This window comes from Falco cherrug, chromosome 6, assembly GCF_023634085.1.
Source record: "Falco cherrug isolate bFalChe1 chromosome 6, bFalChe1.pri, whole genome shotgun sequence".
Taxonomy (NCBI): domain Eukaryota; kingdom Metazoa; phylum Chordata; class Aves; order Falconiformes; family Falconidae; genus Falco; species Falco cherrug.
The window spans coordinates 82763695-82778575 of NC_073702.1; the positions used below are offsets into that span (position 1 = coordinate 82763695).

At 44.5% G+C, this 14881-nt stretch overlaps 2 protein-coding genes across 5 annotated transcripts in view; one reads left to right on the plus strand and one right to left on the minus strand.

Annotated features, from left to right (window-relative positions):
* Positions 1-448: 448 nt before the first annotated feature.
* Positions 449-13691, plus strand: LGALS8 (galectin 8). Of its 3 annotated transcripts, XM_055713834.1 has the most exons (11): positions 484-550; positions 811-962; positions 2516-2656; positions 4524-4612; positions 5861-6071; positions 6689-6805; positions 8521-8577; positions 8657-8683; positions 9971-10059; positions 11886-12051; positions 12487-13691. In XM_055713834.1, the coding sequence occupies exons 3-11, from the start codon at positions 2615-2617 to the stop codon at positions 12634-12636; spliced, it is 948 nt and encodes a 315-aa protein (XP_055569809.1). In that variant the 5' UTR covers positions 484-550; positions 811-962; positions 2516-2614; the 3' UTR covers positions 12637-13691. The 3 variants fall into 3 exon arrangements, with proteins under 3 accessions (XP_055569808.1, XP_055569810.1, XP_055569809.1); XM_055713833.1 differs by lacking the exon at positions 811-962 and having other exon boundaries at positions 449-550; positions 2517-2656; XM_055713835.1 differs by lacking the exons at positions 811-962; positions 8521-8577 and having other exon boundaries at positions 449-550; positions 2517-2656.
* Positions 13692-14608: 917 nt separating this feature from the next.
* The window catches only part of HEATR1 (HEAT repeat containing 1), a 38636-nt gene continuing 38363 nt past the window's right edge, over positions 14609-14881 (minus strand). For both annotated transcript variants that reach the window (XM_055713827.1, XM_055713828.1), the window contains one exon: positions 14609-14832. In XM_055713827.1, coding sequence (XP_055569802.1) covers positions 14744-14832 — 89 coding nt within the window. In that variant the 3' untranslated portion in view covers positions 14609-14743. The remainder of the gene's footprint in view (positions 14833-14881) is intronic.

Sequence of the window (14881 nt, forward strand, 5' to 3'; positions counted from 1 at the left end):
TCAGGGAATCCACAGTCCTGGAGCAACACATGACACAGTTGGCTACCAAAGCCGTGTTTCGGTCTGGTTGCGGGTGCCTTGCTTGGAGGACATGGGGTGAGGCTGGAACAAGGGACCGACAGAGGGAACACGGAGCACGGGGGAAGCGGTGGGTTCGCAGGGGAAGCTTGTGGTAGCGTTGAGGTGCTGAGTTAACTTCACGGCTGAGTTGGTACTTTCGCCCTCGTAGGTCCGAGCCCACAGGGCACTTGCCGGAGCAGGGGGTCAGGGGCCTGTGACAGCTCAGGCTGAGCCCAGCGGTGCCCCCGGACCGGCTCAGGGGGTGAGGGGCGCCCCCGGGCCGGGCACGGCTCAGGAGCAGGCCGAGAAGCAGCGCAGGCCCCGGGCCCGCAGACCCCCGGGCCGCCCCGGCCGGGGGCAGGCGCTGACGTCGGGGGCGGCCGGAAGTGGCTGGGCGGGGCCGGGCCGGGCGCGGAGCGGGGCCGGCGGCGCGCGGCGGGGCCATGGCGGCGGGCGGGAGCCCGCGGGGCTGCGGGCGCTGCTAGCCACGGTACGTTGCGCAGACGAGAGGGGGAACGTCCTGTTGGTAACAGCAGCCATAACCCTCGCTGCGTGCGGCTGCCCGTCGGGGGCTGCGCCGAGGCGGGCCCGGCTGGAGGAGCCGCTCGGTGGGGCCGGGGCTTCCTCGGGGCGCGCTGAGGTGGCCGAGGGCGCTCGGTGACACTAGTCCCGCGTCCTTCTGGGGTGTTGCCGTGCTGGGTTTAGAGCCGGGGGGACGCTGCTGGTGTTTCGTGTTTTAATTGCTTGCAGGTATCCAGAAAGTACCTCGCTTGTTCTCTTCGCACAAGTCCTGTTTGCCTGGGTGTAAAATCGCGGCTCGATGCGGAGGTTACCCTCGTGAAAGACCGTGCCGCATCTCTGGGGACAGCGTGGTAACTGGCGGTTGACCTTTCTGTTTTCCTGCTTCGTTATTTCAGTTTTCAGTTTCCTTGCTGTGTGGGTGATAACGGGAAAGCCTGCGTGCCTTTTCCTGTTCTAAAAGCGGAGTCAGGAACCCTTAACTTACAATCTTGGAGACTTAGGGTTTGGTGTAATGGTTATGACAGAAGGTTGCTGGGGAGCCTTGCAGTTGCGTGCCCATCCCCTGTTCTGTCAATCTGAGCCTGAACAGCAGCTTTTCCTTGTTCCCGTGACCTTCTCAGTAAGAAACTAATAACCAAAAAATACCCTCAACCCATCACTTTGCCATAGTGCTGCCTGGTCTGCCAAGACTTTAACAGCCAGTTCTGTTCCCGCATCCTCTTTCAGCAGGATTGAGATTGCTGTTGGCACACCCAGGGAAGCTCAGTTAGCAGGCTGCTGGATGCGGGCTTGTAGGTCTGGGTTTCATTTTTTGGCTCTGCTGTTGGACTTGCTGGTGCTAAAGGCAGGATTGGTTGCTTTGGTCTTGATTTCGTCCTAGTGAAAATGAAAACAATGAGATTTGCCTGCCTTTGCACGTTTCTGTTGTGAGTTGATGGTGGTGTCCTATGAGAAGATGAAACGGGCAGCGCAGGCACCTGATGTTCTCCAAATTGTGTCCTAGACACTGGTCTTAAGTAGGAGAATTAATACCCTTCTGGCCCAAATCTCCCACAAGATAAACGAGGTAGTGCAATGGGCCGCTCTGCTGTTGAATCACTGCAGAAAACTCCAGGGCTCTGTGGAATGGGTCTGCCTATCATTAGCACACAGTTTGCAGGCTACCTTAAGTTACTTCTCCAGAATGTGCAAGAAATAATTAGTAGTTTCAGTTGGGCCTTGAATTTTGGTCACTTCGTTAGGAGATTTGCTAGAGAAATTATAGTGTAGCTGGTTATACTCACAAGCTGTTGTTTCATTTCTTATTAATGCCGTGCATTTAATGCAAGTTTTACAAACCCTTGTAGTTATTTGTGGAGTTAGGGATTGTGTGTGTTGGAGGAAGAAACCTAAAACACCCTTTGCTTCCCTGCTGCGTCTTTGCTTAGTGTCTCTTAACGTTACGTAAAGCAAAACTAGAAAAAGCAAGTTCAGCCCCTAAGGCTTCTCAGCTTTGGGAAATCTGGGGATAGCACAAGCGGTGTTAAAGGAAGCAGAAATGGTTGGTTGGTTGTCGTGGAAATATGCTTTTGTACCGTGTATCTTTGCCCTGTCTGCAGGCAGGGGTCAGCTGCTAATGGAGAGCTATTAGGACCCAGCTGAGGGGCGCTGAGTTATCAGCGTTCCCCTGTACAATGATGATGTTTAGGTGGGATTCTGTCTCAGTATACATAATCTCAGGAAGCTGCTGATGACATTGTGTACCTGTGTGCACTGTCCCTTGTTAGAGTGGCACCTTATTTCTTTAAGCAAGCCTTTAATTTTTGTATTTCAAAACTACAGCAGATTTCTCCGACAGATGTTTGCATCATTTCTTGTGTTTTTTAAAGTTACGACCTGGAGGGTTTCACTTCACTTTGGTTTTTTTTCTAATTAGAAGTTTTGTTTTTTTGAAGGGATCCCTCCTTTGGTGCTGCCTGACCAGTGAGTCCTTTAAGTACGCTCCAGCAGTGGTCACACAGAACCGACAAACTTAAAAACTGGAGGAGGGAAGATGATGTCCTTGGATGGACCACAGAAGACAATCAGTAACCCGGTAACTCCCCTGTCATATCAACAACTCCCTTGGGCAATTGAACTTTGCTGTTTATGTCCATAGTTAGTACTCGTACTGTTTTGCACGGTGAGGGGTGTTACTGAGAGCGCTCTGCATCGCTCAGGTGTTTCAGGGAGAATGTCGCAGGTGACACTAGGAGCTGATGGTGTTTAGATATTGTGCTGGAAGCAAACCCGATGCTTAATGCACAGGACTTCCAGAACAGGAAGGAAGTTCTGTTGGCCTTGGGGGTAATCCTTTTTCCTACACAGTTTCTGCAGATGTCTGGCATTTTTGCAGACTGTTTTGGATCAAAAGTGAAAATATGATAAGCAGCCTTTTCACTTCTAATTCTCTGTAAACATGGGTGGCGCCTGGCAGCCCTTGTGGTTTGTGTTTTTTTGTTTTTTTGTTTTTTTTGTGGCGCTTGTAATTTCAGTCTGAACAATTGAACCTGAAATGTTTTTTGATAGTTGGTAACTTGTCTTACAATGAATCCTGTTTTGTAAGGAAGACTTGAGCTCTCAGCAATTGCAGAGTGGATTTGATGGAATGTTGTTTGCCTAGCTTAGGGTCCAGAGACTTTCTTTGAAGAGCTCTTAATATTCTCATGATCTGGAACAGTAGCTAAAGGGATGGGTTGGAGCTGTGTTTTTTGTTGTGGCTTTGAAAAGGTAGTTCCTTTGAGCCTGCAGGAAAATATTTTTAACATTGTGTGCTAGAACTCTTTAAAAATAATAAATTCTGTAGAGTATCTACGTGGTGTATACAGTAGTGAGATCTGCACAACTTCCTTATCTATTGCAGCTTTGCAGTGATACACACCTGGGCCCTCAGTGAATCTGATTATTCAGTCCCCCTGTATGTTCACTGCTTGCAAACAGGACAGAGGTAGGGATGATGGGGGAATAGCTTCAATCTTTTTCACAAGAACTCAGCTGGGAGAGGAAGGAAAGCAAGCTGTGTGGAGATGAACTAGAAGGTGGAAGGACAGAACTGCAAAAGTAAAGGGAGGATGAAAGTTGGTACATGGAGATTTTAGTGGGGAAGGAGGTGTGAGGAGAGGGATTAGGACATGTTTAGAATAAATAATGTGTGAGGGAGAGAGTAAGAGTGGAGCAAAATCAGGTGGCTGCAAGGGGACTGAGGAGTATGATGGGTGGCAAGACCAGGCTGGAGACTATAAAGGGGTAAACTAGGGCTTAGGGGGTCAAGAGCCTAAAGTAGGAATAAGAGTGAGTACTTGGGATTAGAATGTGGAGGCAGAGTTGGGAAAGATTGTGCTGATGACCTCAGGACAGCCTCCAGGCAAGGCCATGAGCAACCTGCTCTATCTGACCTTGCTCTGGTCAAGGCATTGGGCCAGAGATAGCAGAGGTGCCTTCCAACCTCAGCCCTTCTGTGACTCTATCACCTGTGTGCTACCACAAGATGAACCTAGTAGGGATGGAAGAGGGCAGGCTATGAAGATTTCACTGTTTCAGTGAATGGTTCCAAAGGGCTGATAATAGTCAGCCCTTGGCAATGACCTAATTTGAAATTAATCCTTTTTATACTCTATTAGAAAGTGAGGCAACAAAATGTTATCATGGAGGCTGGAAATTTTAGTTTTAGTTTGACCTGAGAAGCTTGGTTTTCACAGGTGAAAAGATGCTGGGTTTTTCCTTCCCATTGTGGTGGGTATTTAGTCCTTTTCTACTGTTTCTCTTAAATGAGATGCTAGCTGTGTTTCTTTTAATGTGTGCCATATAATTTAAGTATTAGAATAGTATTTTTAAAATTATTGTGGGCTTTTTTGCCTCCATCACAAATCGTTATTTGAATCTTTTTTTTTTTTCTTTTTTTTCTTTTCCCCTCCCTCTTCTAGATCATTCCATATGTTGGGACCATACTTGGTGGCCTTACTCCTGGAGAGTTGATTGTGATACATGGGACTGTTCCTGATGATGCAGACAGGTAGTGGCTATGGTGTCACTTTCTGCAGTGTGACCGTGTGAACAACAATGTAATGCATAAAATGTTTCCAGGGGTCCTTTATAGTGGCACACAAAGGCTTGATCTAAACCCTTGTGATAGTGTCAGAGTGAGTACAGTGTTAATTAGTCAATGAAAACTTTGTGACGAGAAGTGGAGAATGAAGTGATTTTTTTGCTTCCTACTGATTCTCTCTTCTGTTTGCCTGCTTTGGCCATTTTTCCCCCTGTCATAGCATATAACCTGCCTCAAGAGGTTATCTGAGACTAACAGTACTGATAGCTGAATGTGTTGTGTGAAGGAATGAACTTAAACTGGGCTAAGGAGGGGTGAACTGGTACACGTGCTGGGTACGGGGGTTCTGTTCCCTGACTTTGCCCAAGGTTCTTCTGGTTATTCTACAGAAGGTGATAGGGGGGTAGGTGGTGGGCACAGTTGTCACCGAAATCAGGAATAAGAAAGCCTCTTAACACCAATGTAGCATTGGGAAGCAGGCATTCTTTACTGCAGTGCTGGATGCACGGGGGATCGTTTCGCCTAAGGTGTATGCCGCGTTTCAAACACAATTACACAGGCCACACTTAGCATTATGCATTACATTTCTCAGAAGAATCATATGTATTAATTTAACAGGTGGTACTATGATAATTAAGCATTGCACATGCTCCTTACAGGTATCTCTGAGTCTTCTAAGGGGTCTCAAACAATTGTGGACCCTGTAGTTACAGCTGACCGATCACTGAACCTTAATTTAGTTCCCTTATATGGAGAGCCCAAGGAGAGTTTAAGTTTGTTTCGTTAGTTGCCTGTACAATGTTCTCCTCAGTGACCTTAAGTTTTAAACTACTCTTTTCCTCTTGGCATAAAATTACATAACCAGGGTTGATTAGCAACCTCTTCGTGATTACACTGAAACAAACAATATAATTACAAAGCTAAAACAGACTATACTACAAGGTAACACAGTATATGAGCAGCTTGCGTGATATGATGACCATTAAATAAATCATAAATATTTAAATTCATTGCAATTAATCATGGGAGAACCTTTCACAAATGTGTAGGAGTGGGCAAATACATTTTGAGTTTTTTTCTCCTTCTCCAGGAATATTAATTGTGTCTGCCTGTTCTGAGGATCCACAGTAAAACACAAATGTAGCAGACTCCGCTAATTGAGGTGACTCCTTGACAGACTGAGCTGAGTGTGGTTTGTCTTACTTTTATGATTAGGTTCCAGGTGGACTTACAGTGTGGCAGCAGTGTAAAGCCTCGAGCCGATGTGGCATTTCATTTCAACCCCCGCTTCAAAAGGTCTGGCTGCATTGTTTGCAACACACTGGAGAGCGAAAAATGGGGCTGGGAAGAGATCACTTACGAGATGCCCTTTCAAAAAGGGAAGCCGTTTGAGATTGTCATCATGATTTTAAAGGATAAATTCCAGGTGAGTCTGGGTTGATTCTTCAGCCATAGCCAGTTGTCAGGCCAACAAGAGAGGTATTTTGTATACTTACAATAAATAGTTGGAAGCCTTGGTTTCTGTTACCTAGGTATAGTCTAACTGCAGAAAAGTTTAGGAGTTTTTCTTTTAAAGAGGTGCTAAGTAAATCAGACCTTGAAGTTGATATTGCCTTCCTCGTAAGTTGGGTGAGTAGGCAGGTAACTTCCTGCTGTGGCTAGCGGCTACTCCACCCAGTTCCTTCGTACGTGAGCAGGGCTAACCTTAGGATAAAGCTGAGCGCGTGAGGTGTGTTTGTCCTGCTCTGTTAGACTGAAATAAGAGATTCTAGTAGATTGGTAACACCACATTGGTAAATGATCAGGTGTAGAAACAAAAGGGTTTTGAAATGCAAATTTTTGTGAAGGAGATTTATTCGCCTACACTGTGATGGAAAGAAAGACTGAATTGTGGATCAGCTGAACTTGGTTGCTCTGAGATTTCTAGGATGTTCCATGCTTCTGTACCAGACCAGTAGACAGAGATACATGTATATGGCTGACACATGGCTGGTGTGATGTACATTTAATACAGTTTTCCTGTTTTGTTTTCTGTCTCCTTAGGTGACTGTAAACAAGAAGCACTTGCTGCTCTACAACCACAGAATTAGCCTTGAAAGAATAGATACTCTTGGAATATATGGCAAAGTGCAGATCAAAACTATAGATTTTGTTTCTAATGTAAGTTATATAGACAAATTGTTTGATTCCTTTTCTCTGTCTTGCTAAACTACAGAGTAGGATTTGTGGTGAAAAGGAAGTAAGGAAAAGCAGCTACACAGTCTGACATCGCTACCAAGACTTTTTTTTCCCCCCACATTTCAACATGTGAGTCTTATGTAAGGATCTCTGTCTTCCCGTTTTAGCCTTGAGGTTAGGGGCAAAAGGGTGGCAAAGTTTACAGCTTTCAAAGTTAACAGGGCAGATGGTGTAAGAACTGATTTGATACTGGGTCTAGGAGTGGATTAGACTTTTCAGGTATTGCAGGAGCACCAAAATGAACTCACAGTATTTAGTGCTTTTAAGTGACAAGTTCAGCCATAGCTGTAACTTGTTGCTTGGCTTCCAGATGCCGAGTTCAGCCACAGCTGGAACTGCCTGTGTACGTAACCCTGGTTTTCCTGCTAAAATGACTGAATTGCTGAATGAAGGGATGAGAGGAGTGTACGTTTATTTCTGGGGGGTGAGAAGGAGTGTCCTTCTCCAAAGACTTTGTGGCTTGGACCAAACTGCAGTGAATTTAAAGTGAAGGCAGTGCTGTGCTTCCTTTCAGCTGCCAGCTCTGCTAGAGAAAGTAAACTAACAGGGAGGAGTCGAACACTTTCCCCCGTGCAGAAGCAGAGATCCTTCTGCTCTGGAAGTGTGAGACCTGTAGAACAGAAAAAGATGGTGATAAATTTCAGGGAGGTACAGAAGGTGAATGCCTTTTCCCTTTCTTCCTGCCACTCACTAGAGCAGCCTACCTACTCCTGTGTAATATTCTGGGTCTCTTCTGCCCCATCCTCATTACGCTGTGGGCAAAGCTTGGATCTCTTGCTGCCAAAATGTCAGGTCTAACTCGGGTCAGCAGGCTAATAATCGTGCTGATAGAAGGTGGAGATTTGGGCCAGAATGGAAAAGGAGTCTGAACATGATAGATACGTCTATTCATCGATCATTTGCAAAGTCCATGTACAGACATCTGTGGGCCTCGTCACTTGGCCTTGGGCATGTTGCCAGAATGACATTACTGCAAAGCTGTCTCAGTCCTGGTCCTAGAGGACCGGCTCGGAGAAGAGCCTGGGGGCAAGCAGGTGCTGTAGGTTGGTTTCTGTCCCAGTCACAAAATGAAACAGAGTTGCTTTAATCTGTGGTTGCTCATGCTGTATCCTTTTGGGGAAGAAAGGAAGGAGAAAGGTGATTGTTTCCTTTCTGTCTTTGCTTCTAATATACTCTTCTGAGGAGGAAAATGGAGGCTTGTATTGAAAGAAACAAGCTGCCAGGCCTAGGCTGGAACTGTATCTCTGCACGGCCGTGTTGCTCAGCTGTCCTTCCCATGCGAAGGGGCAGGGATGTAGGAGGCTGCTTAGAATCTCAAGGCCCCTTGCGTGGACCTGGCCTGGTATTCCTGCCCCAGTGAGGAAAGCTCAGTGGGTACAGATTCTAAGGGGTTAACAGTGCTATGACTGTTAAATAAAGTTTCAAACTGAATGAGATGGTCTTTAGAAATCTTAATTTGGCTTCAGGACTTCTCCCTGGTTTGCAGGGGTTTGGCTATCTTTTCTTTACCGTAGCCCTCAAGTTCCACGTTAACAGTTCACTCTTCAAAGCAGAAGAAATCCTTTACAGTTCTAAACCAACTTTATGTTAAAAGTTCTATGATGTATGCAGTGACATCTAAATTTCTCTTTCTGCAGTCTTTACAAGGCTCTCAGCCATCATCTCTAGGAGTAACAAAGATAAACACAGAAAATGTATGTATGGTTGTAAAAGGTTGAATGAATCTCCCTGTTGCCTGATAAGCTAGTTAATGTTGTTTGTTTTCTCTTGTAGGGGGAAATGCCAGATGGTTCACAATTCGTAAGTGTCTTGTGTAGACTTGTGGCAAATGTGAAGAGTGAAAAAAAAAAAAAGGGGGGGGGAAATAAAACCATCTCAGTCATTCATGAAGAAACACATGTAGAACAAGGAAACTTAGAATCTTCTGGGTTGATCATCAGTGAGGTTTTGTAGAGAGTAGTCCTCTTTTCTGCTGCTAGTAAATGTGAGCCTATTTGTTAAATCATGTAGAAAACCCGAAAGATAAACACAGCATCCACAGCCATAAACAGAGAAATAAAAAGGGAGGTACCTGATATACCAAATGACACTAAAAACATTTTCTGAACAAGCATGCTTAGTTTTCTCCGCCTGCGAAACAGAAGTATTCTGCAGTCTATGCCAAGTGGCCTTATGTTAACGTGTGTATCTCAGAACCTGTCTGGCTACGTCTTCCTCTTGCTGACAGATCCATGCTTACCCTGTGTGCACATCACGTGGCTGCTGCGAGCATCACACCTTAGGGTTGGAACTTGCACCCAGCTAGCATGTAGCATAGATAGAGTGCTTATCTTTTTGCAAAGGGCTGTACAGGTGAACAGTATCTGGACTGGAGTAAGTCCCATGCTCACACTGGAAAGGGGTTGGAAGCCAGGAATATATACAAGTAGAAATTGTGGAGAAGGCGAAGTCGCTGTGAGTGCCATGATTTTAGTTGCCTTGTCGCTTGACAGCCTGCTGCCTTCAGTCTTCTTTTCAAAACCACATAATGTGCAGTATTGTCACTGTCAAGTGGTGGACTTCAACAAATGAACGGAACTTCTAACACAATGAAAACAAAAAAAAGGCAAATAAAATACTTGCACTATCTCTCATTATGAACTGGTGGCAGGACAGAGTCTCAATGACCCTACTTCTCACACTAGCATGAGTCTTACTCTCTAAAGCATAACTGAAGCTTTCAGAGAGGAGAGGTCAGGGTGTCACAGGTTTGAATTACTGCAGAGAGTTTTGTGCTTGTTTTGTTTTCTTTTTTTCCTTCTCCTGCACCTTCCACCATTAGTGGTGGCAGAAGTAGTTGTAAATAATGTTTATTTTATTAATCAAGGTGGTATTCCAAAGACAAACCCCAGCAATTTGATATGTTTATCTCTGTGTAACTTTTCCACTATAATATTACTATGCCAGAACACGTTGGTAGGAATAACTTCAGCTAGAAGTGCAGATTTGCAATTGTGGGCCAGATTTCTTCCTGTCATGGCAAAGCTCAGCTTGTATGTTGAAACAAGTAAGTCACAGTCAAAATCTTTACTGGTGATGTACTTCCAGGGAGTTCCTTACGTTGGGAAACTTGATACTGCGCTTCGTCCGGGATGCACAGTTGCCATTAAAGGAGAAGTGAATAAAAACCCAAAGAGGTAAGTGTTACGGCATTTTACTACTATTTAACTCAGCTACTCTTGCGAATGAGTAGGCTTTTCCATTGGCTCAGTATATCCTTACTTGCAACTTTGCATCTGGAATCATGTGAAACTACAGTGCAGTTTTCTTGGGGACCTGCAGGATCCTGCTTCAGAGAGAGACTTAAAAGAGCAGCTCCATTGTAAAAAGCAAAGGTAGAAACCTGAGTGTCTTACCTGCTAAATCTGCGTTGTTCATGAGACTGTCTGCTCGGGGTTTCCGCTGTGCAAGGCATGTGAGCACACATGCTGTACGAAGACAGCTTTTATTCTAAAGAGATCCAAGAGTAAGGGAACTGGCAGAAGTAGATAGAAAAGGAGTGAGATGAGTTGCTAGTGTGCACAAATCTGCATGTTACAACATTTCTCTGAATCGTTCTTGGATGGCCTCCTTGGAGACTGTGTAAGCACGAAAGTGCCTGACAACTGAGTGGTGAAAGCTGGTAGGGGAGTATGAGCTATAATTTTGGTAGCAAATTAGGAACAATAGGTTGCAAAGAAGACATTTGCCCAACATGATTTAAAGGGGAAGGGGGGAGCGCAAGATAGTCAAAATGGAGCGGAGGAAATGTTTGTGCTTCAGCATGCCCTTTGCTCGAAGGGTTTGGGCTCTGCAGAAACATGCCTAGAAATGAAGCAGTTAGTGCAAATGATGAGAAGCACGTGTGTATGCATTGCACTCCTGCAGCTGAACAGCACTCCGAGTTTGTATTAATGTGGGAACCCAAGGTCTAGAAATCTCGTCGACAAGGTTTGAATGGACTTGAAATTCGACAGGATAATTAATACTTAGAGAATAGCATTTGATATCCTTTTCTTGGCTTGAAAAGCTTATTAGCACATCTCAAGTGCTGGATGTACTGCTTATAAGCATGAAGAAGCTTTTGGTTGTTAAAGCATTGTGTGTTGTCTGCTTTTTGTGTTTGTACTTCTAAACGTATAGATTTTTGTAGTTGTAAGTTATTTAATGTCTTTCACTCAGTTCACAGTTGTGGATGCTCCTTTTTCTCAGTGAAAAAGAGGACTCCACAGCTTGGAAGTGAGGCCGTTGCTCCATTTCCTATCTGGACTGAGCAGTTCTAGGCTTCTCAAAGGAGAGCAATAACCTGACAGCTGGCTCTGATTTGGGGGAGGAATATTTCTTCTTCAAATGCAGTGAGGTCTTTGCCACAGGTTGAAGTGTTCATTTGAATTTGGATGGCTTTGCTCCGATCGCTCTTCTCCACAGCTCCCCTTTGGGAAGCCTGTGTTGTGAACACGTCTGAGATGGCAGAGTGTTCCTTCTGCCTGGGCAGAGCTGCGCTGCCTATAAAGTACCATTTTGTATGCGTGGTGTCCCACCAATATTAGACACAGAGAGACTCCTCAAAGTTTTCCTTAGTCTAATCTGTTTGTTAGCAGAAAGAATATAATGTCTTCAGGTAAAACACAGCTCTCGGAGGTAAAAGACAGTGAGCAAGCAGCACCGTGTTTCCGTGAAAATGCTGCTTCCTGGTGCTGCAGAGGAGCAGCACGTGGCTGACTTGGCTGGCTACCTCCTCGCCGAGACGTGAACAGAAAGCTGTGAGCGATGTAGCAGGGTCGCGTCCTACGTCTGCTGCCTCCAGCAAAGGTTTCTGTGTGAAGGACGCAAACGCGCGCTAACTGCCTGCTTGGTTCTTCAGGTGAACCACGGCCCTGGCTCCAGGACAGTTCTAGGTATTGGCAAAGGCCTCGGTAAATAGCACGGACTGCTGCACCGTGTTTATAAACCCTTGGTAAACTTTAAAAAAAATATCTTCCAGCTTTGTGATAAATCTGAAATCAAGTGGCTCGAAGGACATCGCATTGCATCTGAATCCCCGAATGAAAAATAAAGTTTTTGTAAGAAACTCCTATCTTCATGACAGCTGGGGGGAAGAAGAAAAGGAAGTCGCCACCTTTCCTTTCAGTCCAGGGATGTACTTTGAGGTAAGACTTATCTACAGCATAGCATCGAACTGGAAGTTCTGCCAAAAGCGTTAGCAGTGGTGCTTAAAGGTCATGTCACTAACACAGATTTAAATAAAACCGCCATTCCTACATTTCAGTGTCTCAAGAATATTATCCTAAGTGGGACCGTAGGGAGCAGAGATTTGACTTGGTTTTAATGAGCTTTTAAATAGTTGCAAGAATTATGCTCAAAACAAATTTTAATTGAGTTGGACTTGATGATCTTTATGGGTCCTTTCCAACTTGAGTAATTCTATGATTTTTGTTGAAGTTCCACTTTCGAAAAAGTTTCTTTTGCCTGAAATGGTCATTGTAATAGGAGCAGGGCTTGCCCAAGTCTAGGCCTAATCACCAGGTGGTTTTTCATGTCTTACCTGAGCTTAAAACTGAACTGTTGCTCTTCTTGATTTTCAGCTGATCATTTTCTGTGATGCCCACCAGTTCAAAGTTGCTGTTAATGGTGTTCACACGCTGGAGTACAAGCATCGTTTTAAACAACTTGAAAAGATAAATGAAGTGGAAATCGCGGGAGATATGAAGTTGTTAGATGTGAGGAGCTGGTAGTTCTTTTCAATTAGTACTAAAGGAATTAAACCTTTTCTAATGAGAGGGCCTCCTTGTCAGGTACAAAGAGGTGCTGAGCCTGCCTTTTACCTATCTAGGCTTGTGTCTGCCTCTCGGAGCTGGGCGCTCACCAGACCTGTAGCTGCGAGATTCAACCCTCCTCTACTTTACAGTATCCTGGCAACCTAAATAAGCGTTTGCTCAGATAAATCTCCCATATTACTGAACCTAGCAATATGAAAATGCTGCATTGTACTGTGTCTAACAATTGCACTCAGTATGTTTAAGTTAAACTACTACTCGGCTTTCCTTGATAGCGTACATTCAATATTGTGAAGTAGAAAGGAGACTGAAATAGGATCCAAAGATACGGTTATCGGCCTGAAAAGGGCCCTGGGTAATTCATTTTAAATAGTTATGAAATATACTCTTCTATTTAGTTTATATTAGCAACTGTAAGCTTTTTACTGAGGATGGATGAAGCAAACTGTTGACTCATTAGTTACAGCAAAAGGCAAGGAGGAATGTGATCTTACTTCTTAGCCTGCTGCTGCAGTAGTACCTTCTCTGACACTCACGGCTGTCACCTCCTGCTTGTAAGTGGCTTGAATGAAACATACAGCACCGCTCCTAGCTTTCAGTTTTCCAAAGTGAAACAAGTGTGAACTTTTGGAAGCTTGGTTGCTCTGAAATGGCTCCTAACCTGAGCAGATGGTGGTGGTTTTCATTTTTTCTAAAAGGAACCCAAGTACTCCAGGCAGGGGTGCAAGTCGTCAGTTGAATAGAGAATGAATCCTTTTTCAGTCTTGTATTGAAGTAGTATCTATCAGAGACCGACTGTTCCTATTCAATCAGTTTTCTGTACAAATGTCAGTCTTAATTTTTATACTTAAAAAAAAAAAAGTTGCTACTGGCTGTCAATACATGCCTAAGGGACGTTCCTATTTATCTTAACTGCTGCTAAAAGAGTGAAACACTTTCAACAATGACTGTTTAAGATGAACTACCAGATTTAATGTATAAAAAAGCATAAATAAATACATTTGTGAACTCTGCTTTTTTCTCCAAGCGTGGCTAAGTAGCTATGATTCCTTTTAGGTCTGTATTTTGCCTTGTTTTGCTTATTACCTTACCAGTATCTCCAAGGTGGCACAGTGATTCTGACCGGAGGACCGTTTCTGCATCGAGGCGTTAGCGGTCCACAGCCCAGCACCTCCCCCTGGGTTGCAGGATGAATGTAGCTGGCTGATGCCAACAGCCCACTTGTGTATTCTTGCCTTGACTGAAGAGGTCAGCAGCAGTTCTGTGCAGATCCTTTTTGATTGACAGCAGACATCATTAATAGTTGTTTTAAGAAAAGCCTGTAAGAGCACAAATGACCACGATGGGGTAAACATCCCTGTGGATGGGATCTGCCTGGCAGGTCCAACCCTGTTCCCAGCACACGATGGGATGCAAGATCATCGTCTTTATAGTGTTAGTTCTAACCAGTTGCATTTTAAACTGTACAGTCGGAGTGCCTTTCTTACTCGCAGTGTAATGAACTGGCACCTCCTCGTGCAAAATAGGTGGTGAATTTTTTGGTAAATTCATTAACAGAGCAAGCAATTTATTCTTATCTTCAGGGGAGTAAGATGGTAATTAGTAGCAATCTTTAAAGACTAAAAACCAGCTTCAGCCTCCACATGAATCCTAGTTTCTTGTAACTAACTTCTCAGTGGGTTTACTTTTTGCTTCCCTAAAAATGTCAGAAAAGCACATTCTCAGGGCTGCAGCGCACGGGGGCAGTGAGCACCATGCCTGCACTGCCACATGGCAGCCCCTCCACAGGAGCAGTAACTGCATCAGCTGAGCAGGTCTTACCTGCTGTCACACTGGTTGGGCCCAGCTGTCAGAAGTTGCTTACAGCAGTTTTCCACTGTTAAGAAAAAGTTGTATGAAGAGTCCCCAGACCATCCAGAAATTATAAAGCCACCTTCTTACAGTATTTTATTAAAAAGTTAAGATCTCATCTCTGATAAAAATTAGCCTCACACATGTAAATGTTATAGGCAAACTGTCACATTAACATAACTCAGACAAAATTTAAAAACAAAGGGGATAAAACTTAGAAGTAGCTTTGGAGCGGTTCTCCCAAAATGACTTCCAGTTGTTGAATTGTCTTCTGACACTGCTGTTCCACTTCTTCACACTCATCTAGGAAAAGAAATTAAGCAGGAATTAAGTAGAACCGTGATTACAAAAC